This window comes from Pseudorasbora parva, chromosome 4 (genome assembly GCF_024679245.1).
Source record: "Pseudorasbora parva isolate DD20220531a chromosome 4, ASM2467924v1, whole genome shotgun sequence".
In the NCBI taxonomy this organism is placed as follows: domain Eukaryota; kingdom Metazoa; phylum Chordata; class Actinopteri; order Cypriniformes; family Gobionidae; genus Pseudorasbora; species Pseudorasbora parva.
The window spans coordinates 15524009-15549361 of NC_090175.1; the positions used below are offsets into that span (position 1 = coordinate 15524009).

General features: G+C 37.1%; 4 protein-coding genes across 9 annotated transcripts in view; 1 reads left to right on the forward strand and 3 right to left on the reverse strand.

The window, feature by feature from the left end:
* morc3b (MORC family CW-type zinc finger 3b) overlaps positions 1 to 7626 on the reverse strand; it is a 30126-nt gene extending 22500 nt beyond the window's left edge. The window contains 12 exon segments of the mRNA XM_067442480.1: positions 453 to 560; positions 639 to 736; positions 820 to 858; positions 860 to 940; positions 1026 to 1154; positions 1308 to 1428; positions 3648 to 3785; positions 4423 to 4647; positions 6281 to 6315; positions 6317 to 6414; positions 6954 to 7026; positions 7511 to 7626. Of these exon segments, the coding sequence (XP_067298581.1) occupies positions 453 to 560; positions 639 to 736; positions 820 to 858; positions 860 to 940; positions 1026 to 1154; positions 1308 to 1428; positions 3648 to 3785; positions 4423 to 4647; positions 6281 to 6315; positions 6317 to 6414; positions 6954 to 7026; positions 7511 to 7546 (1181 nt within the window). The 5' untranslated portion in view covers positions 7547 to 7626.
* Positions 7627 to 8585: 959 nt separating this feature from the next.
* cbr1 (carbonyl reductase 1) lies at positions 8586 to 10938 on the reverse strand. 2 transcript variants are annotated; one of them, XM_067441032.1, is made up of 4 exons: positions 10820 to 10938; positions 10400 to 10697; positions 9723 to 9830; positions 8586 to 9634 (listed from the first exon to the last, which is right to left on the reverse strand). In XM_067441032.1, exons 2-4 carry the CDS (start codon positions 10683 to 10685, stop codon positions 9198 to 9200), a joined length of 831 nt encoding a protein of 276 aa, XP_067297133.1. In that variant the 5' UTR covers positions 10686 to 10697; positions 10820 to 10938; the 3' UTR covers positions 8586 to 9197. The 2 variants fall into 2 exon arrangements, with proteins under 2 accessions (XP_067297133.1, XP_067297131.1); XM_067441030.1 differs by having other exon boundaries at positions 10400 to 10711; positions 10820 to 10914.
* Positions 10939 to 11059: 121 nt separating this feature from the next.
* setd4 (SET domain containing 4) lies at positions 11060 to 17630 on the forward strand. Of its 2 annotated transcripts, XM_067441024.1 has the most exons (10): positions 11060 to 11281; positions 11371 to 11466; positions 11543 to 11580; positions 12226 to 12314; positions 12559 to 12988; positions 13319 to 13493; positions 13564 to 13645; positions 16253 to 16333; positions 16509 to 16632; positions 16727 to 17630. In XM_067441024.1, exons 1-10 carry the CDS (start codon positions 11203 to 11205, stop codon positions 16856 to 16858), a joined length of 1326 nt encoding a protein of 441 aa, XP_067297125.1. In that variant the 5' UTR covers positions 11060 to 11202; the 3' UTR covers positions 16859 to 17630. The 2 variants fall into 2 exon arrangements, with proteins under 2 accessions (XP_067297125.1, XP_067297126.1); XM_067441025.1 differs by lacking the exon at positions 12226 to 12314 and having other exon boundaries at positions 11241 to 11281.
* Positions 17631 to 17637: 7 nt separating this feature from the next.
* cryzl1 (crystallin, zeta (quinone reductase)-like 1) lies at positions 17638 to 25078 on the reverse strand. Of its 4 annotated transcripts, none has more exons than XM_067441026.1 (14): positions 25022 to 25078; positions 24539 to 24620; positions 24374 to 24451; positions 24088 to 24160; positions 23939 to 23983; positions 23787 to 23855; positions 23563 to 23696; positions 21512 to 21623; positions 20828 to 20848; positions 20616 to 20714; positions 19375 to 19487; positions 19121 to 19226; positions 18035 to 18080; positions 17638 to 17858 (listed from the first exon to the last, which is right to left on the reverse strand). In XM_067441026.1, exons 2-14 carry the CDS (start codon positions 24602 to 24604, stop codon positions 17759 to 17761), a joined length of 1062 nt encoding a protein of 353 aa, XP_067297127.1. In that variant the 5' UTR covers positions 24605 to 24620; positions 25022 to 25078; the 3' UTR covers positions 17638 to 17758. The 4 variants fall into 4 exon arrangements, with proteins under 4 accessions (XP_067297127.1, XP_067297129.1, XP_067297128.1 ...); XM_067441028.1 differs by having other exon boundaries at positions 25018 to 25040; XM_067441027.1 differs by lacking the exon at positions 25022 to 25078 and adding an exon at positions 24882 to 25007.
* Between the last annotated feature and the right edge of the window lie 275 nt (positions 25079 to 25353).

The window sequence follows — 25353 nt, forward strand, 5'->3', positions numbered from 1 at the left end:
TCACTTGAATGAGCCAAGTATAACTAACATTAATGTCATAATTTTCAGTGAATAATGATTAAAATAGGCTTGTTTATCTCCAAAAGTTATCGGATGACTTTAGAAGATTTGGAATTTAAAGCATACAGTCATACAGCCCATTTTATGGTGATTTTGCATCTTAAAAGCTGTAAAGACTGACATTTTTTCAAAGTGTATCCTTTTCTGCAGTGTTATTTACATAGTATTTTGTCTTTCCCAGCTTTATTTCAGTTACTGAAAGCAGTTTTAATAGTTTTAGTTAACAGTAACAACTCTGCTTTTATGTTCCACAGACAAAAGTCATACGGATTAGTCAATAATGACAGAGGTTTTATATTCGGCTAAACTATTCCTTTAAATTAGCTAGACATGTCATTTAAACCCTTTAATTGTGCTTTTTTTACTGACAGGTTATTGATGGCAATACTCACAACACATCTTCTATTGGTACTGTGCACTTTGGATCCTCTTTCTTTCTTTTGTAGCGGATTTCATTCCAATACTCCTCCAGCTTTATACTGAGGTTGTGCATGATTTTCCTGTATAAAAAAAGTGCCTTTCCATCAAAGTAGCCCAAAGGCATCATTTGGGGTAAATGCCGGTGATAAACAGCGTACCTGTATTTATCGGTGTCATCAAAGTCTTGTTTGTTGTGAGTGGGTTGAAGGAAATTGCACTCTATAACACCAATAACACCCACACCTTTTCTTTCAGCCTGTTATAAAAGCAAACCACAGCTTTTAGTATTGAATTGATGGGTTAAGAAAGCAGAAGAAACATGCAATAATTTCTGGTTACCTTACATTGGCAGCTCACTTTCACGTATGGCTTTATTAGCCCTGTTCTTATGGTACATCATAATCCCATAATGCTCTTTGCTTTTGGTGTTGTATCCGAAAGTTATCCGTATACGCTTAGTCTGAGCATTGAGTTGAGAAATGCTGAGACATTAATGATGTTATATATTTGTGCACTCCAAAAACAATATATTTTTGTAAGGATACAAGGAATGACGGCCTATAGTTGTCCTGTGCGATATGAGCCAGACTCTTGGATATCAGCTGGCTTCTCACTCTTTGCCCTCTAATAATGATTTGCATGCGAGGCTTCAAGTATAAGATGCTACAGTATGCCTACATTACAAAAACATAAAGAATCAATCAAAACCCTTTCAATTGACATATTTACCTCTATTCGTATAAACATAGACACAATAATGTACATTCTTACTATTGATATAATTGAATGCCACTTTCGTGTGAGATGTGCTATGATAGTATGCTCACCCGTAAAGAATATTCACTTTCTGGAGTCATAGCGAGACCATTGCTCTCACTGATGGTGGCCCTGATCAGAATGTCATATTTATCTGTTTCAAAGTCAAATTCAGTGTCGCCATTTGTGGTCCTGAAAACACACAATTTATACACTATTTTTCAAACGTTTTTGAAGGTAGTCTCTTATGCTCACCAAGGCTCAATTTATTTGATCAAAAATACAGTACTGTAAAGACAGTAAAATTTATACTGGGGGGGGGGGGGGGGGGGTTAAATGCTGGAATCTGATTGGCTGACCATGTTCTAAGGTGTGCAATTACTTTTATGGAAACACACTGCAAAAGTAGTTCCAGTCAGATCTTGACCACATTACAGTTCCATATCACTTCACCAAATGATTTGAGTTGTTTTAAATGGCTTTATACAATACAACAGCAAGATAACCAAAACCCACAGCGATACTGACCAAGCAAAGATTTATAGTCAACAACAGAAAAAAAACGACAAATTATTTCCCCACAAAATGACTTTAATAATGTACTACAAAGTTCAATCTCTCCCAGTCCCACAATTTCTGCTCTCCAACTCAAACACACAAACAGTACGGACACACACTCGCACAGAAATGTGTTGTTAGCACTGCTCTGATGATTTTATCAGTAAAATTGTTTAGCAACTTAAAAGCTACATGACATTTCTCACATAGCGAGGTAATAACATCTCTGTCAGTAGGCTTTACGCTACTGCCGAACTGTTGAAAGAGATACACAGACCGAGGTAGCCTAATATTCTCTCTCTCTCTCTCTCTCTCTCTCTCTCTCTCTCTCTCTCTCTCTCTCTCTCTCTCTCTCTCTCTCTCTCTCTCTCTCCTCTCTCTCTCTCTCTCTCTCTCTCTCATAACTCGCTGCATTAATAATAGTCTGCTATCAGTGGCTGGAGTTTCAGTTACTCGCTCTAAAATTACATTGTGTAATTAGCAACGGGGTTTAGATGCGTAAGAAATTAGTCAGGCACACAAGAGTGTTTTAGGACCAAACCTGACAATATGTCTTGAAATACATCATCTGAACAATGTTTTGAGGTGTGGTGACCGTAGAATTTAGCGGAACATTTGACTCTTTGTGGAGGTGTGCAGCTGTAATAATGCAAATGTATAATAATGCACACGAGGTGGTAATGTGTTCACAAGCGGTACCGCTTGTGACCATATTACCACCTCGTGTGCATTATAGTCAATTATTCCTTCCTTAAACTGTTTTATTTTTAAATGTACAACATTTTAAAATGTAATTTATTCCTGTGATAGCAAAGCTGAATTTTCAGCATCAGTACTCAAGTCTCCAGTGTCACATGATCCTTCAGAAATCATTCTATTATTCTGCTGCATCTATTAGGCTTATGAATATTGAAAAGAATTAAATTAAGTTGCCACTTAATATTTTAGTGAAAACCACAAGACAATGTTTCAGGATTCTTTGATGAATAGAAAGTTTAAACAGCATTTATTTAAAGTAAAACAATATTTTGTAACACTAAATTTCTTTACTGTCACTTTTCTCATGCCCTATGGTTAGAGTCCAGCGGTAACCTGATTCTCAATACAAGCAGGAAATGAATGAGGTGCCCTTGAGGCACATAACCTCCAAACGCTCCCTGGGCGCCACACCAAAAATGGTTGCCCGCTGCTCCAGGTGTGTGTGGTTTGCAGTGTGTGTGTGTGTGTGTGTGTGTGTGTGTGTGTGTGTGTGTGTGTACACTGTGTACACTACTCACTGCTCCTAGTGTGTGTGTGTGTGTGTGTGTGTGTGTGCACTAACTTGAATGGGTTAAAGGAACGATCTTCCGTCCTCCATACGCACAACAGAATCATTCGCTTCATTCAAAAGACAGGTAAAAACTCATCTCTTCCATGAGCACTTAATCTTACATTTAAAAAAAAAAATTTCTTTTCCCCTCTATTTCTCCTTTCTTCTTTCCTTTTCTGGTCTTTGCTACTCTGAGCAGTGTACAAATCTTAGTATTTAGGGCACTTTTTGTGTTTCGTTGCCTCTTCTTGACGGATCGCTTCCTGTTCTCCTGAGTTGTAAGTCGCTTTGGATAAAAGCGTCTGCTAAATGCATAAATGTAGGCTAAATGTAAATGTAAAGCAGAGAACCAATTCTTAGTATGAGTTACCATACTTGGCCTTCACATGTCTCTTTCACTGTCTGTTCAATTTAATGTGTCCTTGATTAAAAAAAAACTAATATCGACCACAAACCTTTGAACAATAGTGTTCATCAGATTATCACCTTATTTATTTACTCACCCATCCCTTTATGCATGCCAGTATCGAGAGGCGGAGCTTACGTGCGAAGGTTCCAGATGATGATGCGTGTTCCTGTCTGTCCAGCAGCTCTGATGGCGCGGAGCTCTGCGAACAGCTCCCTCACTGAGCTGAAGAGAGAGTGTGTGAGGATTGCTCTCAGACTGGCTCCATCCTCCATGCTGGTGAGATCAAGAGTTCAGTGTATGTCAAAGCTTAGGAAAAACATGCACATAACACACAAATTGGGTTCCCTTTATTTCGATGGTCCACCTTAGAAATTCTAGTAGCTTTGCAACATCTCAACTACCGTAACTCTCATTAGAGTATTAGTAGACAGTTGGGTTAAGTTTATGCTGTGGTATTAAGTTGACACGTTGTTGCAAAGTTACTTATAGTCAGTATATCGGTTGGGTAGCATCAAAATTAAGAGTTAGCAGATATTAAGCAAACAGTATACTAATACTCTAATGAGAGTTAGTTAACATGTACATTCTTAGAAAAAAAGGGTTCATTGGGGTTCTACATAGAACCATAGGGTTCTTTACTCAACTCCAGGGAATCTTTTATGCTAAAAAGGTTCTATAATGACAAGAAAGAACCCTTTTGTCACTATATAGAACCTTTTAGGGGTTACAAATACTGCATGTAGCACCTAACAAACCTTTTTTTCTAAGAGTTTAGTTGCAAAGCTGCTTATAGTTAGTCGAATGTCTGAAGTGGACCATCGAAATAAAGTGTAACCACAAATTGAAATGAAAAATGAAAAAAAAAAAGTAATATTTTCACTAAAACTGAAACAAAGCTGAAGAAGAGTACTGGTTAAGTCCATCGCGCCTAAACGTGACCATAGGCACCAAGACTCGCTGAGCTCCGATGGCCTCGAGGTAAGACTGGGACAGGAGTCCCACACTCATGGTGTCTCTGGTCTTCGTGAAAACAATGGCATCTTTTCCCAGACGCATGGACCCTGATTTAAACCCATTGCCGTAAACACCAACTGGAATGTGAAATTTTGCTGTTTTCTTCTCGCTGAAACCAAAGCTTAAAAACATCAGGAAAACGTGTTAAAATGCATTCAAAATTTCAAATAAATTGTTTTACACTTTTAATTCATCAAAGAACTAGGAAAAAAAATATATCATGTTTTCCATAGATGTATTACGAAACACAGCTGTAAACGGGATTTTACCAAGTACAACATGAACATTTATTCACCTCATACAACATTCCAATCAACCAATCAGATTTAAGGGACACATTTAGAGTTTGTCAAGTTTAGGCTTACAACCAGGGTTAGGTGCTTCTACATCAGTGTTATTCACCCATTATTTTCCTCTGATTTTAGAGAAGTTGTGGGTAGGGATAGGGTTAGGACTACATTTTCAGACATGTATGTCTTACTTAGAAAAACAGTTTCAGTGCTTGCTGCTTTCAACAGGACCAAATCATTTTAGTGATTTCTGAAGGATCATGTGACAGCAATGATGCTGAAAATTCAGCTTTGTCATCACAGGAATACATTACATTTTACAATATATTTAAATAGAAAACAGTTACTTTAAATTGTAATAACGTTTCACAAAAGAACTACTTTAATGTATTTTGATCGATCAAATAAATACAGCCTTGGTGAGCATAAGAGACTAAATGCTATCACACATCTAATCATTACTTAATAGATCACCTGGTCCAAAGTTTACAGCTGCATTCATTCACAACTCAGGCATGATAAGTATAGTAATTACAAGAAGCCAATTAGGTGTTGTTAATTGTTCTGGCAGTGGGCCCTATAGTGCTCAGTGTTGGTTAAATGTTATAGGCTTTTAGTGCTAATGACATAAGACCACTGTGAATCCCTTGAATTAAGTGACTAGAGTTCTTGATTCTCTTGCAATTATAGCAACCAGTAATTACAAGTCCATTTCACACACTTTTCACTTGCTGTACTTAAAATGAATAATAAATTAGCTTAACCTCCTGGCGCCACTGTCCACATGACAGTGAGTGAATGAATTTAGTTAATTTCTCTGACATGTAACAGTTTTAAGTCTGGGTGTCCTGTAAAGAGCACAACCAGGGCATTTCAGAAATACCATTTGTTTTGAGGTTCACAAACACAACAACTCCTTGGTCTTTAAATATGACTAAATGATCAATTAAGGAAATATAATAATATTTTGTAGTTATTTAAATTGGGCACATTTTCAAAATCACTCAGAAAAATGTTATGGGGTTTCTAATCAAAATATGACATTCTGTTACAAAAAGGGCTTTGATTCCCCTGCATGGACACGTTTATCAGGCATCTTAGGAGACAAGTGAATAGGAAAATAAATTACATATTAATATTCCAATAAAATATGAGATATTATTTTGAAAATGTTTCCAACTTACTACTATTATTACACACCTTTTTATATTACATGTTGCTCTAAGAACACATTAATATGCAAATTAGATCCAGTGAACAAATACATTGCATTGAATAGGAAAACCCATGTATGGACATTTTACCCAGATATTGCATGAAGTAAAATGGTATATCAATTCATTCCATTATATCTTTCATAACATAGTTGAGAATCATCTTTAAACAAAGTTTGGTTAAAAATTAAATAATAATAAATAAAATAATTTTATAAAGTTTTTATAAAACTGTTATATATATTTGTACCTGAGCATCTTATGCAGTCTTGCTCTGGTCAAACCCTCCCCCATTATCCATAAAAGAGAGGCAGTCTAGTCCTCCGATGCGTGTCCAATCTATCCAGATCTGTCTGGCATGAACATCTGGGTCATAAGCATTATCTGCAACACAATTCACTTTTCACTAAATAATATTCGACCAGAACTGGAACATCTAATACAGTGTTGCTAATTATGCTAGATTATGGACTTCTTATCATACACCTTTGGAGATTTTCCCCCCCACAAAAAAAATCAAAACAAAGCAACAAATCTTGCGACTTTCTGGACTCCTGGGCTGTGTTTGAATTTCAAAACCGTCTCCTCATTCAATATTCCCTACATTAGTCCAGCTAAAGGAATATTGCCCTATTTATTTCAGCCACCGCTCTGTAATAAGCCAATATATTATACATACAAAAAAATGAAAACAGCTTTATTGAACATTTGGCTACGCATTAATTATAAAATACAGTTTGTGAGCACGGGTAAGGGGAAAAGCTGTGACATTTGAGCAGACTTTTTTCATTGAAAATAGTTGACAACACTGATGAACCGTTTTATATGCCACTACCATGAGGATAGCAAACCCAACATTTCAACATGTTGTCTCTGTTTTATCAATAAGTTGACAAAAGAGTAATTTAGACAAGAGAACTCACCAATTAGCTCAGCTATAGCACTGAATGGCCAGATGTGGCTTGTGGAATTAGCATGAAGAAATTTGGGACTGATCTACATAGGGTAAAATAGGGTGTTGATACACTCTAAAAAATGCTGGGTTAAAAACAACCCAAGTTGGGTTGAAACTGCACCGACCCAACAATTGGGTTGTTTTAACCCAATGTTGAGTTGTTTTAACCCAGTGGTTGGGTTAAATGTTGCTTAAGACAACCCAATTGCTGGGTAAGAACAACTCAACCATTGGGTTAAAACAACCCAATTGTTGGGTCGGTGCAGTTTCAACCCAACTTGGGTTGTTTTTAACCCAGCATTTTTTAGAGTGTAAGGAAAAAGAAGGATAGCATTTTATAAGCAGCATTTTGCAAATTAACATACATCTTGCATTAGCAGTTTAAATAGTTTTTTTTATTTATTATTATGGATATTGGCATAGAATTTGATTTGGAGGTAGAACTTTCTTAATAAAAATATGTATTCTTAATAAACAAAAAAGGCCAAAATGACATGCATAAATTGATAAATGCATGTTACTTACTGTGCTCAGAGGAATGCCATGTTTTCGGGTGGCCATAATTATGGGAAGATCTGTCAGATATTGAAGAAAGCTGCAGAGAAGGTTTTGTTACCCAACTGAGGAGCGTTTGTGCGTTTTGCTGTCTGTGTCCAGATATAGCGCACACTCCAGCTATATGTGTCCCCTGAGACTTCTAAAGGAGTTCTTCACATATTGTTGTGAGCAATAAATGCTGAATGTGTAACCAGACACATCTTTATTCATGTCTTGAAATGCAACTATTATTTAAGCAGGTGCATTAAATTCCAATTTATAGCAGTAATCTACATGGCAAAGATATTGGATATTCTCTTCCAAACCAGTACTTTTTTCCATTCCATGCATTCTCAGAATAAAATGTACAGTGGAGGTACAATTTTTTTCCTTGGGGAACAAAACATATAACATTGGTCCTTAGGGTACAATTATACCATGGTTTTCCTCTACTGAGAGCAGTGGTAGACAAGTTCGGTCCTAGAGAGCCACTGTCCTGCAGAGTTTGGCTCCAGCCGTAAAAAGACACCCATATAAAGTCTTACTGAGAATTAAGAAATCTTATTTAAGAATTATTGAGGTTTAGATGTTGTTTTATTGAAAATGTTTGGTCACCATTATGGTGATCAGTGTTTCATTTAGTTGGGCAGTTTAACTTTTTAGTGCCACATGATTGAGTTTGTGAGTTTTTGAAATAGTAGCAAAACATATAATCTGTTCAGATAAAAAGAAGCCATAAACAATAACTTGATAGACTAAAATAGATAACAAATGTTAATAAATAATATTCACCAACAATTTTTTCTTGCCAAAGATCAGACATTCTGAATTCTGATTTTTAAATTTCTAGGGGGAAAAAAGTTTAGAGGCAGACATATCAAGAATCAGCATATGAATCTCAACAATGGTGACATGCTTAATGCTGCAATGCATGCTGGGAGCCATGAGTTTATACTGTGGTGGCTTAGGACTGGAGCTAAACTCCTTAAAAGGTACAATTTTGTACTCCTTTTTTGTTGAGAGTGTGCATTTTAGAAGAAATCAATACAACTGGGTGAGAAAGATCATTTAAATTTTTTTATTCCGATTTTACCAGATTCATTCATGTACAATATTCATCCATTTAAACCTAACAAGATGACAAGTTACAATCCAAGAGTCAAATCATTTTTTTGATTTAGGATTAATTGATGTAGTTAACATTATATTTGTGCATTTTGCATCATTAAATATTTAACTCATACACAAGCTGGAATTCTAAACTATTGATCTTAATCTTAAGACCACATAAAATCCTGCAATATGGATCTTTGAGCACAACATTTTGGTTTGTTAACTTTAGCAAAACTGCAGGTTCCAGATGAAGATATGCTTTCATATGCAGCCATGTTTTTTTGTGTTTTTTTTTGCAGCCATGTATTTTAAAATTATAATTTAAATGTTTTGGGTATTCATTTGGTCTATTCCGTAAAGCTTAGATCAATGTTAAAGCAAAATGTTAAAGAAATTGCACAATGCACATAGTTGTTTTTTTTGAGTACCTGAAATCTTGTCAAAGGTTGTCTTAGCTCAGTCCAAAGCCTCTAGACTGTCTGAAAGGTTAGTCTGAATGTGTCTGAACTTGACTCCTGCTTTTCAACACAAACAAACAAAACCTGTTCTCTCTTTCTAGCTTTTACCAAGGTTGCACTTTCTTCTCAGAAACAAACTGCCCATGGGGCTCTTTGGCCCCTGCAGGCAGCAATGCCAGGTACACTGGAGTGATGGCGCCCTCATCTGGAGATTTGGTTGCATTTGGTCCAGCCATGTCAGTCCTGACCCATCCTGGACAGCAGGCATTGCATAGGATCTCATCTCCAGGCCTCTCTTTCAACAGATTTCGGGCTAGGATTCTAGTCAGGGTGGTGAGGCCGGTTTTGGAGACCCCATACGCAGTGCTTGGCCAGCCGCGTTCTGAATGGACCCCTTCCTGAGAGTCACGGACGAACTGCTCCATCAACCCAACCAGTTCTTCCTCTGTGATGTCATCGCTTCGGAAACGGGCCTGGAGTTCTGGACTGCAGCGGCTTAAAGCCACCGAGCCCATTCCACTGGAGACATTCACCATCCGACCTAGAAGAAAATAAGAGAATTTGAGGGAAAAGAGGAGAAGAGAAAAACCACCAGACAAGCAGGTTCTGCAGGGCATAATTTGACTTACCTCCTGGTTTGATAATGGGCAAGAACACGTTGCACATGTCTCTAGTAGCAAAGAAATTGGTCTTCAGTGTCACATCTGCTTGGGTCCCAAAGGGTGTTGTGTCTGCCACTGCCGTGAAGAAATCCAACATTGTTTTCTTTACACAAATGGTAAAATTAGGACAAAATGTTATCCCTGTAATGGTCTTTGGTCATTTCAGACTTAAACATTTTACATTTTGAAATGTTTTACTTAATTGGAATGGTATAAAACTTTTTGTGGCACAGCTATATGAACATAAAAACCTGTATTAATGGTTAAACTAGCCAACCTGTGTCATCATGAATAGAAAAATATATTGAAAAAATTAGTATAACAGAGTATTTTTACTATGTTTTTGTTTACTCTGTGTATTTAACAGAGAAATACAGAGTATAACAGAGTATTTTTTTCATGTAATTTTGTATGTAATCATATTGGAGGGTATTATTTATTACAATTATAAAGTATAAACGATAAAAAAATGATTTTTAGTCACGTAACAGCATAATAAAAAGAGGTAAAACGACTTTTTAATCTTTCTGACTTTTTTTCTCGCATTTGTCTTTGGTCTGTCTTGAAAACCGAGGATCATTTGTGACGCTTAGCAATAAGTGAAAAATACCAGAGGGTTTGTCCGAACAAATTGCTTTAGTTACTTTTGAAGGCGATCCCAGCGTTGTTGATGAGCACGTCCAGGCCCCCGTACTTCTCTTTGAAGAAGTCTCGTGCTGTGCGGATGCTGTTGGGGTCATTGATGTCCAGCTGATGGAAAAGCGGTGTCAACCCCTCCTTCTTTAGACTTTCCACCGCTGCGTTTCCTCGACCGACATCCCGGGATGTCAGGTACACGTCCCCGGCGTACTCTTTGCACATTGCCCGCACGATTGCGAACCCGATGCCTTTATTTGCACCAGTGACCAAAGCCACTTTACTGTTGCTCATTGCTGCAAGTGTCTATGGCAAAGAAACTGAAAATAAGAGTATATCATGTTGCATAACAGAAACAACAGCCTAATTAATTATATAACGAAATTAAATGCTTTTGGAAAATGTATGCATGGTTACAAAACACGTACCTGTTCTACTCTGTCCGGTTTTGTTTTTGCCAGTTGTTAGTGCGTCGCTACTGCGCATGCGCGGAGGAATACGCTTGCATAATGCATCGCAGTTCGATATCTATGTCATGTTAATCAAGTTTTACTTTCCGACAGAGCGATGATTATGAGCTGCAAAACTTTTTGAAAAAACGTAAATATTTTAAATGATTTTCTATCCATACTCCGATTGGTTCAAACTAAGATAATGACGTAACGAATACCTAAGCACGTGACCCGGCTGTGTTTTTGACCATGTGGATGTGTATTTTGTGTATATATTTTACTTGCTATGATTTTGTTTCTAAATGCGGTTTAGAATTACATAACGCTCGTAGGTAGCGCGGTTATATGGAAAGTTTAAGATGAATAAATCGGGGTTACGTGCTGGGAGAAGAGCGAGGATAAAAAGACGGGGAAAACACGAGTCGAATGTCTCCAAAGGTATTCCCGTTTGTGTGCTGATGTATTGTAACATTGTAATACATTGTATAACGTTTGAATAAATGTTTGTATTTATTTTGCTCCTGTAGTTACTCTGTCTCACGAAGCAGAGTTTGTTGTTTTGAGGAGATGGCTGAAAGAAAGAGGATTCACCTCACAGTCTCTCATCCCTGTCAGCTTCCATGGCAAGTAACCATTGGAGACAGTTTTCACACTTGTATAGTCATCATTATCTTATTAACTTATATTTTTGTTCCTCAGACACTGGAAGGGGACTTATGGCAACTCAAACTATCAAGGTAATTATATATATATATATATATATATATATATATATATATATATATATATATAATACTGTACACAATGCAGGTCAAACGTTTTTAATTTTCTTATTAATAAAGTCACTTGTGCTCAACAAGGCTGCATTTATTTTAACAAAACATATTATTACAAATATTATTATTACAATTTAAAATACCTCCCTTTTATATTGTAATGTATTTTAAAATATAATTTATTCATGTGATGGGTTTTCAGCAGCATTTACTCCAGTATTCAGTTTAAAACATTTCTTAAAGCATCTTATCATTGTTAATAACCATTATGCTGCTTCATTTAAAAAAAACAAGAACAACAACAACAACAAAAAAACATGATATACTATCATACAAAGGTTTTTGGGTAAGCAAAAATAATAATTGCATAAATGGAATGGAACCAGGAACACATACAGAATGATCAAAAGTGACCTTTTTTATTTAAAATGTTTTATAATGTTACAAATGATTTCTGTTGGCTAAGAAATAAATGAATCTATTCATCAAAGATATATGGGTTTCCACAACATATTAAGCAAAAAATAACTGATAATAACTACAAATAATAATAATTGGATTCAAATATCTGAAACCAAATTGAAAATATATTTGTCACCTTTTCAGGCCAAAGACATGGTGATTTCCTTACCTGAGAAATGCTTACTGACATCCAGCATAGTCCTGAAGAGTTACATGGGTGACTATATAAAAAGGTATTTTTGGACTGATTATTTCACCAAACCAAAAGAAAAAATATGGGTTATTATGATATATATTTATTATTGTATATAATATTAAATAGTTATTACATATTTAGCATTTAAAAAAAAAAAGTGAATCACTTCTTAGGACCATTAAGATTTTCTATGCACCCAAATATTTTAGATACAAGATATTCTGAGGCTGCTGTTAAGATGTTCGAAATTTAATTTGGTTTCCCTCTCTTTCCAACCGTAGATGGCATCCTCCCATATCTCCTCTTCTGGCTCTTTGTTGTTTCCTCATTGCTGAGAGACATCGTGGAGATGCATCAGACTGGAGTCCCTACATTAATGTCCTCCCAAAGACCTACACGTGCCCTGTGTACTTCTCCGAAGACATCATTGGCCTTTTGCCTAGAAGTCTCCAGAAAAAAGCTACGGAGCAGAAAGAACAGTTTGAGGATCTCTTCTGCTCATCACAGATGTTTTTCCACTTCCTCCAGCCACTCTTCAGCCAAGACACAATGGAGTTGTTTACCCAGGATGCACTGCGGTGGGCTTGGTGTAGTGTTAACACTCGTACGGTGTACATGGAGCATGATCGGAGCAACAATCTTTCCGGGGAGAAGGATGTCTATGCACTTGCACCATATCTTGACCTGCTGAACCACTGTCCTAACATACAAGTAAGAGCATCTGAGAAATACACTACTGTTCAAAAGTTTGGGGTCCGTAAGATTTTATGTTTTTGAAATAAGTTTCTTATGCTCAGCAAGGCAGCATTTAATTGATCAAAATACTTTTCAACATTTTTTTTCTATTTGAATCAAAAGTACTTTATTCCTGTGATCAAAACTGAATTTTCAGCTTCATTACTCCAGTCTTCAGTGTCTCATTAACCTTCAGAAATCATTCTGATATGATGATTTGCTGCTCAAGAAAGATTTCTTATTATTATCAGTTGAAAACCGTTCCATGGCTATAAGTAAAGAAAACAAACTTTCCTTGGTGTGCAGGTTGAAGCTGGCTTCAACAAAGAAACTCACTGCTATGAGGTTAAAAGTGTGCAAGGCTGTAAAAAGTTCCAGCAAGCATTCATCAATTACGGCCCTCATGATAATCACAGACTGCTTTTGGAATATGGCTTTGTTGCCCCTGGCAACCCCCACAGCGTAGTATATGTTGATCTAGGTAAGGAACATGCATACTGAAATATTACATTTTCTGGAACTGTATTGTTCACGATTTGTTGTTATTGTAGGAACTCTAAAATTGTGTCTAGATGAAAGAGACAAACAGCTAACACAAAAACTACTCTACCTAAAGGACAATGATTTTTTAAGGTAAGTAACAGATATATTATGTCAGTAGCATTCATATGTGACAGTTTTGTAAAACCATGATACCCATAAATATTAAGCAGCACAACTGTTTTTAAAGGTACACTATAGCTGCGTTTTCATTACCCTTCAAATTGCGCTAATTGAAACTGCGAATTGAAAATACGCCCAATGTAAACACACGTCAAGTTCATCCCTGAAATTGCGATAAGTGATAAAAACACGAATTTTGGAATGACTTATCGCATGAGGGAAAAATTACGTTTTAGTTGCAGAACATTGGTTGGTTAATGGAAAGGCATCATTTTGCAATGATTTTTTATTGAATTTAGAAAATATTGTAAATGAAATGAATGGAAACAAGGCTTTTGGCCCTATAGCGGTTAAACAAAACGCTATTTTGCTGAAGTACATTGTTTTGGTTGTGCTTCGGCTCTGTGTGACTGTGGATGAATACAGTTCTTTCTCATAACTAAAAAAAGAGATAGAGATTATCCCACTGCTCATAAAACATTTACCGCTAGGCTTGAGAGATATAACCAGTTTAGATGGAAAGGATCTCAAGCTTGTCTTGCTGAAAATGTTGCTGGAGCTTTACCCATTAATAGGCACGGTACTGCCTTGATGTGTGGATGTGCCCTACCTTACTCACCTGTCAAGTGTGAATACGCCATCTCTGCCGCTTTTACAACAACTCGAATCTGTTCTTGCCATCTCTGAAAAGCCAAATTAACGTTGATTCTGGTTTTATTACAAGCTCTGCATTTGCATTTTCTTTTGCATTCTTTCTCTTGCTGTGACAATTCATCTATGCCATTTTTTATTTTGCTAGCTCGCAGGGAATATTTTCGCGATTGTCGTTCTGGAGAAAACAATATACTTAACATGAGCTCAGAGTAGAGGAGTTTTTAAATCCTAATAATTATGAAATCTAGTGGCATCACTAACATAAGGAGAATCTTAACAGATTTTTTTTCTTTCAAATCGCAAACATGCACACACTAAAAGATTTTAACATTTCTGCACATCACACACTACAGGACAGTATTAAGACCAGCGATGTTGTATGGTTTGGAGACAGTTGCACTGAGGAAAAGACAGGAGGAAGAGCTAGAGGTGGCAGAGCTGAAGATGTTGAGGGTCTCTTTGGGAGTGACGAGGATGGATAGGATCAGAAATGAGTACATCAGAGGGACAGCACATGTGAGATGTTTTGGAGACAAAGTTAGAGACGCCAGGCTGAGAAGGTTTGGACATGTTCATAGGAGGGAGAGTGAATATATTGGTAAAAGGATGCTGAGGTTAGAGCTGCCAGGCAGGAGGTCAAGAGGAGGACCAAAGAGGAGGTTTATGGATGTAGTGAAGGAGGACATGAAGGTAGTCGGTCTGAGAGAAGAGGATAGGACTAGATGGAGGCAGATGATTCGCTGTGGCGACCCCTGAAGGGAACAGCCGAAAGAAAAAGAAGACACACTAAAAGATGTTATTAAGAGATTATCATGCCAGGACAAGCACCTCACGTGATCTCATGGGGAAGCAGATGTAAACGTGTATGTAGCAGATCGTCATTGATGTCTCAGTGTTAACATTTGCTAGCAGCTCTCTGCACTCACCCGGTGTGTTCTTCTCTCATTGGTTTACTTATGTAATCATCCTGATTTAAAATCCTAAATATCAAACATGTTTTATATGATTGGGCAGACCCGATTTGTGTGAGAGCAGATCAAGCCTGAAGTGTTTTCTAATGGACGCGAGGCAAACTAAACAATAAAATTACACTTCAGATATTTTTTCCCCAAAGTTATTTTATGTCATTGAAGGCAGTTATTAATTTCAAGTATTCATTTTTAAAATAAGTTTAGTATTACTTCGTTATTTGATGCTATAAAAACCGGGGGTGATTGACAGCTGAGATCGACGTCTTCTCTGACTGTAGTTGTCACTGAGGCACTAACATACTTTTTTCTGGATTTTTGGGAGCAGATTTGCGCTTTAGCTTTAATTTCTACATTTCCATAACTGTTTATTTCACACCAACATAATTAATTGTTCTGCATCTGTGAGAGTGTGGGCGGGCTTTTGATATCACGACTGTACTTCCTGCTCACTACTGCGCAGACTCCGTCCCAAGATGTCAGCGCCGTGCAGGCTGCCTCAAAGCTTCAAATCTGCCAAGCGGAAACGGATGATGTCGCGTCGTCCATATTTTTTTACGGTCTATGGAGCAGATCGGAAGGTGCAAGACTTTATTCTGTGAATGCCTCACATCACCAGATAATCTGAGCCGATCATTGGAACCGCGACTATTTTTTCTCCGATTCTCAAAAGGGGATGGATAAAGTTCTAATTTTAGAAGATGTGCAATGTGTTTTCTTGTAGATTTCTTTGATTTAACAATTACAGCATAAAAAGGTCCCATTATCGTTATTAAAGTTTGATGTATAGCAAGGTAATGTTGCAGTTTTTGAAGAGTGTTCATTTCAAACTTATGTTCTTGGGGACATTTAGCAGTTCTTATAAATTCTGTTGTGTCATCATATGTTCATTTTAACAGTGGCCAGTTCTTATAGTACAGCAAATCAAGTTCCATTTGCTCTCACTCTTTGACAGAAACTTGACGTTTGGGATGGATGGCCCTTCCTGGCGACTAATGACTGCACTGAGACTGCTGTCATTGAAACCTGAGCAATAGTGAGAAGTCATCATCCTAAACACATCATTTGCATAAGTGGAAATTTGTGATAATGCAAAATACATGTCACAGTCTTGTCACTGTTATTGCTTTTACTTGCATGTATTTTATGACAATTATTTCAATACATTCAAAACTGATATTCAAATACATTCAAACTGTTGTTGTCTGCAGTACAAGTTGGAAGAGTGTCCTCTTGGGGGCAGCAGTGAGCCAGAATAGGGAAGAGTGGTGCATTCAGCTTGCCCTAAAGCTTTGCAATAACCTCACTGATGGCAATGTCAAAGCACAAGAGAGGGTGAGTCTAATTAAAATCTACTCATTCTTAATGCTGCCTGTGTCTAATTAAAGATATGAAACCACTTACAGTCCAAGTCTTTCTATTTGAACAGCTATCACAGCTTAAACAGGGTGCAAACTTGTCTCGCCTTGAACAACTGTGTGTGGTGGAGAGCCTGAGACAAGAGGAGCAAAGGATTCTGGAACACACACAAGTGGCTCTTCAAAACCTCCTGAGACAATAGTCACTGTGGTAACAGTAGGGCATTCGGAACACTATGGAACCACAAGCCTCTTACTGTCAGAGCCAAGATTTAAACACAAGCCAAGACTGAGTATAGAGCCAACAGATACGGTTAACCATTGTACTACAGCCCTTAACCCGATCACCTCCAGTACTACTGGATATAAGAATAGGTAAACCAGAAACTAAACACTCCTGTTGTTCTAAACCTGTATGTCTTCCTTTTATCTGTGGAACTCAGAAAACTGAATTTTTTTTAAGAATTGTTCATACATCTGAATGTTCGGTGCATTGAACACTGCATTGACAGCGTGAACATTTTAGAACAGGAGAGAGAGTAAATCACAGAATTTACATTTTTTCCTGTGTGACAGTTTTGTTAATAATGGTGGACAGGAAGAAAAGGGGACATTTAGGACAATGAGATCTGAACAAACCCCAATCGTCTATTGAAAGTAAATGAGCTGCATGCTGAGTTTTTGGTAGGAGACCACTGATAATCAAATGCATACCTCTGAACAATGATGCCGGATTCTAGGTCAGCATTATCTGTCCTCCTCCACACAAAGCTGTCCATATTAATGGGCAAGAGAAATGGGATCAGATGGTGGCGTTAATAATCCATTGGGAATGCTTGATAAGGGGAGAATCACATCTAAAGTTTGTCATAACTATGCCAAAGTTCCTAAGCAATATCCAATTGCAGGTCAGTACCAATTTCAAGGTTTGTTATTTAAAGTTTTTGCTTTGGGATGCATCTATTGTTTTGGTCAGATGAGCTTGATTTCCATTTAAAGAATTTTAATGTTTTTACAATCCATTGAAAGTGCATCTGACAATATGAGATTTTTGACAATGACTACAATTTACAGAATTATGGCAAACATATTTTTTGTCCTCTTCAAAGCTTGACAACTATTCTCTTCCTCGTTTGCTTTCTCTGCACCATCTCCATGGAGACTGTGGCTTCATATAAAGGCACAGGGTCCTCCAACTGTGGCCTGCACAGAGACAACAGTCAAATTCAACACCATTCACAATGACAAAGCTGATTTCACACTTATCCTCTCTGTAATAAAAATGCAGCCCACATACAGTCAGTTTTAATTTTATAATTTCTCCTCCTATACAGACTCTTATACCTCCTTTCACACACTTGTTTATTCCTCATTCTCACCTGAAAGTCCCTGTGCTGAGTTTATCCATCACATCTTTCAAGATATCTGAGAGAGAGCAGACTAAAGGCAAATAACCCAATTACAGACAGGAAACCACATGTCCTGTATGTTGTTGAAAAGATCGTTCCAGTAGCCTAAGGACTGGGAGAAAACCCTCAGGTCTCAAATATATCAAATTGGCATGGGCACGCCATATGCACTCTGAGGAGGAACCCAGTGACCTCATTGCAACATATAGCAACTTCAGAAAAATGTCTGATACAATATAGTCAGATCTTTTCTCTTCATTCCACTGGAGAGTAAAACATTAGTGGCTTCTCTTAAGAATAAAGATCTACCTATCAAGACATTTTAATGCGGTCTATATTAAGGCGTCATGGCAAGTATTTCAAAGTCACTTTGAATAAAACAATTTGCTAAATACATAAACTATATTATAGAATGAGCTCTTAAACATAGGCCACATTTACATTAGATGGTTCAAGTAACCCTCCCATGTTACGCCGACCGAATATGACCCATGAAAATGTAAGAACGAAAAAAGCACATGGATTACGATATTTTCAGATTTGTTTCATGCCTCATTTATATGTAGAAATAATCTAATATGAATCGAATACAGGCGTTTGTGTCTGCTATGTAGACACAATTGGATATTTCTGTCAATGCGAATCATGCGTCATTAAATGTACGATGGCAAATGACATCACCCAAATGTGATCACATGACTCTTTTCAGTGGCGCAATGGAGGATGAAGGCTCAGTCCAATGTTTTGCTGACCTTTAAAGATGGTGCAGATAGCAAAAGCTTGTATTGTCATTTCATGTGTTCATTGCAAACCACCCCGTTTTTACTCCTCCTTGTCAGCCTAAGCTTATCCGAGTCAGTATGGGTTGTTTCACCAAGTGTGTAGTGTAAATGCAGATATCAGATATGGCTCACTTTTAAAAGAATATGTAAGCTGGTCTTCAAAAAAAATCTGCAGTGTAAATGCGGCCATACAAACAAGGCTGATGCCTGAATGCTTTGTAACCAGGAGACAGTGTTCAGTTACAGATTAATTAAGTTTTGTTGTAAAAGATACGAAGATATCGGCCCTGCCGGCCACGGGATGTTGTCCACACCTCGTCATTGAGAAACGAGAGAGATGCTGCCTTCAGGAAGAGAATGTGGCTGTCAGGAGGGTCCAGCTTGGAAAAGAGGATAATAATGATTTTATTAAGTGTATCTAAATGTACAAATCAATGCTGCTAGTCAATCAATATTTGATATTTATAAAATTAAGACATAAAATGCTGAATGTTAAGGCACATTAAAGAGAACAAGGAAGCTACTAACCTGTAAGTGTTGTTCTGTGGTGACCCAATGACCTCCAACTGAAAGAAGGGTAAGTAGGTCATGTTTATGTGGGCGATGCTGCTGAGCTTCTGCCTCCTCCTCATAGAGTCTCACTGTTCAAGAAAGGCTCAAAATCATACGCTGCAAATTGAAATTGTACACTACCGTTCAAAGGTTTGGGGGTCATGTGATATTATTTTAAAGAAAATTAATGATTTTATTCAGCAAGGACACGTTAAATTGAGCAAAGGTGATAGTAAAGACTTGGTTACACTTTCGATAAGGGTCTATTTCTCACAATTAACTAACTTTTAACTATGACTTTTGCCTTAACTCCTAATTACTGCTTATTAACAGTAAGGTAGATATTAAGTTTGGGTATAGATTAAGGGATGAAGAATATGGTCATCCAGAATAAGGCATTAATATGATTTATACGTATTAATAAACAGCCACTGTCCTAGTAATATGCATGATAATAAGCAACCAGTTAATAGGGAGAATTGGACCCTAAATTAAAATATTACCAATATTTATATTTCAAATAAATACTGTTGTTTTGAACTTTTTATTAATCAAGTATCCTGTAAAGTGTATTACGGTTTCTAACTGTTTTTAACTTAATAATAATACAAATAAATAATAAATGTTTTTTGAAAACCTAAAACAGCATATTAAAATCATTTCTTAAGAAACATGTGACACTAAAGACGAGTAAAAATTCAGTTTTGCCCTCAAAGGAATAAATTACATTTTAAAATATATAAAAATAGAAAACTAGTTGTATTACATTGTAATAATAGTTCACAATATTAATGTTGCTACATTGTTTTTATCATATATATGCATCCTTTGGTGAAAAGGAAGAGACTTCTTAAATCAAATTTAAAAAACTTGCCAACCTCAAACTCTTCAAAAGACTCAAAAAAATGCTAGGTTAAAAACAACCCAAGTAGGGTTGAAAATGGACAAACCCAGAAATTAGGTTGTTTGAATAGGTCCATTCACTGGGTTCAAACAACCCAGTTTCTGGGTTTGTCCATTTTCAACCCAACTTGGGTTGTTTTTAACCCATCATTATTTAGAGTGAAGGTAGCATATGTATTCCAACCATTTAAATAATAAATTCCATTTTGCAACACAAATGCATGTAGGACACAAATGTACTATTAATATAATTTAAACGAGATATGAGAAGACTGCTGAAATGTGTAGAAATGTCATATAAAGTGGTGGTAAACCTCCTGAATCAATGACAATGTCCACTCCAAGACCTCCAGTTTCTTCAAGGCACGAGTCCACCAAATTCTCCTTTGAGTCCCATATTCTGATCACTCGAGCTTAAGGAAGAGACATTAATATCAATGAAGCATTTAAAATATTTGTACATGGTGTCAAAGTATTTGTTTGATGCACCTATAAAATGAGATTTCTTTTCTACCATACAACTTACCTAAAAGTGATTCCTGCACACCTTGAACAAGTGCAAACAGCAGGAAGAGACAATATGAAGAAAGTCAAATGGCACGGAAAGACAAAGAGATGTTCAAGGCAGAAGTGAGAGGATAAGAAAGGGACTATCAGAAAAGCTTTGACAATCAATGTGAGTGAGTTTAAAGAAAGACAAAAATCTAGGACAAATAAAATCTGTTTTGATTTTCAGAGGAACAGAGAAAATCACATCAGAGGAAAGGAAGAGGTTTGATTCTTTGAACTGCCGGCTTACAACACATCTTTGAAATATGAGAACATGCCCTCAGCAGCAACAATCAAAACATAGATTTCTACATTTGATTAGACTTTGGTATATTTGAGACATAAAATGTGATCATGGTTTTCATATGCTCACAAAATGAGAACATATCAGGCACCATAAATACAAGAGAAGAGATAAACTTTCAAAGAGATAACAACTATAGATTAAAAAAGACTGGCCCCATTTCTCTCCCTAGCCTGACATTTCAGTTTGTCTGATGTTTATCAGGGATTTCAGAACTAATGCCAAGTTTTTCAAGAATCAGAACTTCCAGTGAAGCGCTAAAGTCAAACCAGCTTGGACTCCATCCTAAACTGACACTTCATTGGGAAAATATCTTGGCTGTCATTCCTCTCCACAATGCTTCACTTCAGTACCCACCCACACTTGGCCGGAGCTCTTCCAAAAACTTCTGGTCATCCGGAGACAAAGCTGTAGCCAGGACTTTCACACCGTGATAGTGAGCGAGCTGAATGGCCAGAACTCCAAAGGGCTGCATGCACACAAAACGGGAAGTGCATGATAATGATTTTAGACAAACATTGGTTGTAGAACTTCTGTGCTGATTCTGATATTAGAAGACAGACCACTAAATTATAACAACAATAATACGTTCTCAAAATATCAGAATATGACCAAATTGACCTGTTTCAACATATTCTATAATAATTCGGGGTAAGTAATATTTTTGTACTTTTTGAAATTAATACTTTTATTCAGCAAGAACTAGTGCTGTAAAATGTAGCGTGTTAACGGATGCAACAAAAAAACTGTTTATTTTTGCATAATAATTTGCCATTACATTATATGACCACGCTCTTATTAATTAAATGCTTTTAAAACCATTCAAGTGCAGCAAAACAAACGGGAACTTGCTGTCTGTGAATGTCCTGACACAAACATACACGACGCACAGAAAGACTCACACCAAAATCGAGTTCTCTTTTGCGTTTGAACAAACAATAACAGAATTATGCCAACATTCCCGTCTTGTATTTTCATAATTAATTAACTTAAAGAGCTGTGAGAAAAGGGCGCACAGTGAATAATAATAATAATAATAATGCGTTCGATTTATATAGCGCTTTTCAAGGCACTCAAAGCGCTTTACATAGAAGGGGGAATCTGCTCAACCACCACCAGTGTGCAGCATCCACCTGGATGATGCGACGGCAGCCATATTGCGCCAGAACGCTCACCACACACCAGCTGATTGGTGGAGAAGAGACCGAGTGCTGAAGCCAATCAGGATATGAGGATTATTAGGAGGCCATGATGGACAGGGGCCAATGGGCAAATTTGGCCAGGATGCCGGGGTTACACCCCTACTCTTTTTTCCGAAAGACATCCTGGGATTTTTAATGACCACAGAGAGTCAGGACCTCGGTTTAACGTCTCATCCGAAGCTGCAGCTACCTAGTTTTCCCAGTTGGTCTCCCATCCAGGTACTGACCAGGCTCAGCCCTGCTTAGCTTCAGTGGGAAACCAGTTTTGGGCTACAGGGTGATATGGCTGCTGGTGCACAGAAGTCACCAACTTTCTGCAGAGTCAATAGCTACAGACCTCCAAACTTTGTGTGGCCTTCAGATTAGCTCAAGAACAGTGTGTAGAGAGCTTCATGGAATGGGTTTCCATGGCTGAGCAGCTGCATCCAAGCCTTACATCACCAAGTGCAATCCAAAGCATAGGATGCAGTGGTGTAAAGCAGCTGCCACTGGACTCTAGAGCAGTGGAGATGTGTTCACTGGAGTGACGAATCACTCTTCTCTGTCTGGCAATCCCATAGACGAGTCTGGGTTTGGCGGTAGCCAGGAGAACGGTACTTGCATGACTGCATTGTGCCAGGTGTAAAGTTTGGTGGAGGTGGGATTATAGTGTGGGGTTGATTTTCAGGGGTTGGGCTTGGCCTCTTAGTTCAAGTGAAAGAAACTCTTGATGCTTCAGCATGCCAAGACATTTTGGACAATTCTTGGACAATCCTTTACATGCACATGAACTTTAATGTTATAATGTTACAAAAGATTTATATTTCAAATAAAAAAATGTGTGACTTTTTGTTAATCAAACAATGTATCACAGTTTACAAAAAATAAAATAATAATTCAACATAGAATATAGTAAGATATGTTTCTTGAGCAGCAAATCATCGTTTTTGAATGATTCCCGAAGGATCACGTGACACTGAAGACTGGAGTAATGATGCTGCCATCAAGGGAATTAATCCTTATTTTAAAAAATATTACAATAGAAAATAGTTTTTTAAATGGTAATATTATGTCACAATATTACTGTTTTTATTGTACTTTTTAATCAAATAAAAGCAGCCTTGGTGAGCATAAGAAACCTATAAACTTCTGACCCCAAACTTATACTAAAACTAATAGGAAGCATCAGGAAGGTGTTGCCCTCATGACCTCTGCACAGATACCTACACCAGCCCCATCCAGCACTAGCACAGTCTGACCCGCCGCCATCCGAGCCAAAGTATGGAGGGCCGTGTAGGCCCTGAGACCGTCTTTAATTACTGCTGCTGCTTCAAACCAGCTCACTTTCTCAGGCTTCTGAACTGTTAGCATACGGAAAACAAAAAGAACATTGTTAGAAAAGCAGCGTATCTTTAAGGAACTAGGTAGGATGTTAATGTGATCAACAATACCTAAATTATATTCATCAATAAGCACAACGGAACAAAGCCCAGACTGCTCAGCATCCAGAGGGAGAATTCCTAAGAAGACATGCAAATGATTATTTGATTATATACATATAAAGCAGACTCTAATAAAAAAGAGAGTCTACTGAAGTTCTTACCAACAACCTCATCATCTGGCTGGAAAAACGTCACTTTGGGTCCAACTGAAAAAGGATTTGCATCACATCAGATTTATCAGTCAAGTTTAAATGGTTATTAATCAGCAGTAAAAGGTAATGCCGTCAAATACACAAGAAGTCATGTAAACCTTGTAGAACAACCCCGGTGATCTCCCGTCCAACTGGCACATGCTCATTCTCAAGCCTGAGGTCCTCAAACAGCTGAAACACAGATTAATATTAGAATGCAAATATTCATAAAAATAAAATGTAGTATGTGAAATTAGGGAGAAGTTTCCTAAATAATGCTCATTATGTTTTGTTCACATTTTGATACTTGAAACACAGGATTTAAAATGTGTTATTATTCTCCAGACTCTGCTCTGCAAGCGTCAATCACATTATCAATCACATCAAATAGTTACTAAGCATTACCTTAAAATCAACAGGACTAAGTGCACAGCTTTTTACTTGAACTTTGACCTGATGATTGCCAATGTCAGTGGGTACATTCTGTGACAAAATGCAAAGGACATCAGTCAATTTCAAATCACTTAAGAAACTTTGGGTATGTAAATGCATGGGTTAGGTTACTCTCACCGTCTCATGTAAGACAAACTTCAAATCACCCTGGTCTCCTCCTGGTTTGCAGTAAAGTCCCTTCATTGCAATTCTGGCTGTTCTGTAATAATAATAATAATAATAATAATAATAATAATAATAATAATAATAATAATAATACAATCGATAAAACGTATAGAATTAGAACAAACAACCAGCTGACTGAAATACTGTATTAATAATATCATTGTAATAATATGGAAACAGAACGATCTCGAAAGAAATTCATTACATTCATTGCATGTTCAATATATTTTACACTTGGACTGTGCAAACTAAATATGATAAAATCCAATGTGCAGAATACGTTACTCTTGCTTACTAGCTGCTTGTTTTCCTTTGCATAACCCTTTATGTCCCGCATGTCGTTTTAAATATTTAACATTGAAGATATAATATCAGCTTATGGTACGCAAAATAATATACATTTTTGCAGGTAAGAGTATTATAAAACCTACTAACATGTAGTTGACTGCGGTAGTGTTTTGTTCATTTCCTCTGCACGTGATTCGTTCAGCGTGACGTAGAGGAGTAGAAATATAAACACATAGAAAGGAAAAGCCATCTGATCTGTTTATGAGGGATTATGTTAGATAACCGCTTATTTGAACGAAATAAATGTCCTCAGTGAATCTAAAATAGAGACAGACGTAAAAATCAATAAAAATCAATATAAACGTTTATTTTTATTTTTTTAATGTTTTGCAATAAATCAGCAACGAATCGTCATTTTAAAATGAATCGGTTGAATCGGTTCGCCCAACCGATCTCAACAATTTGTTCATCACTCGAAG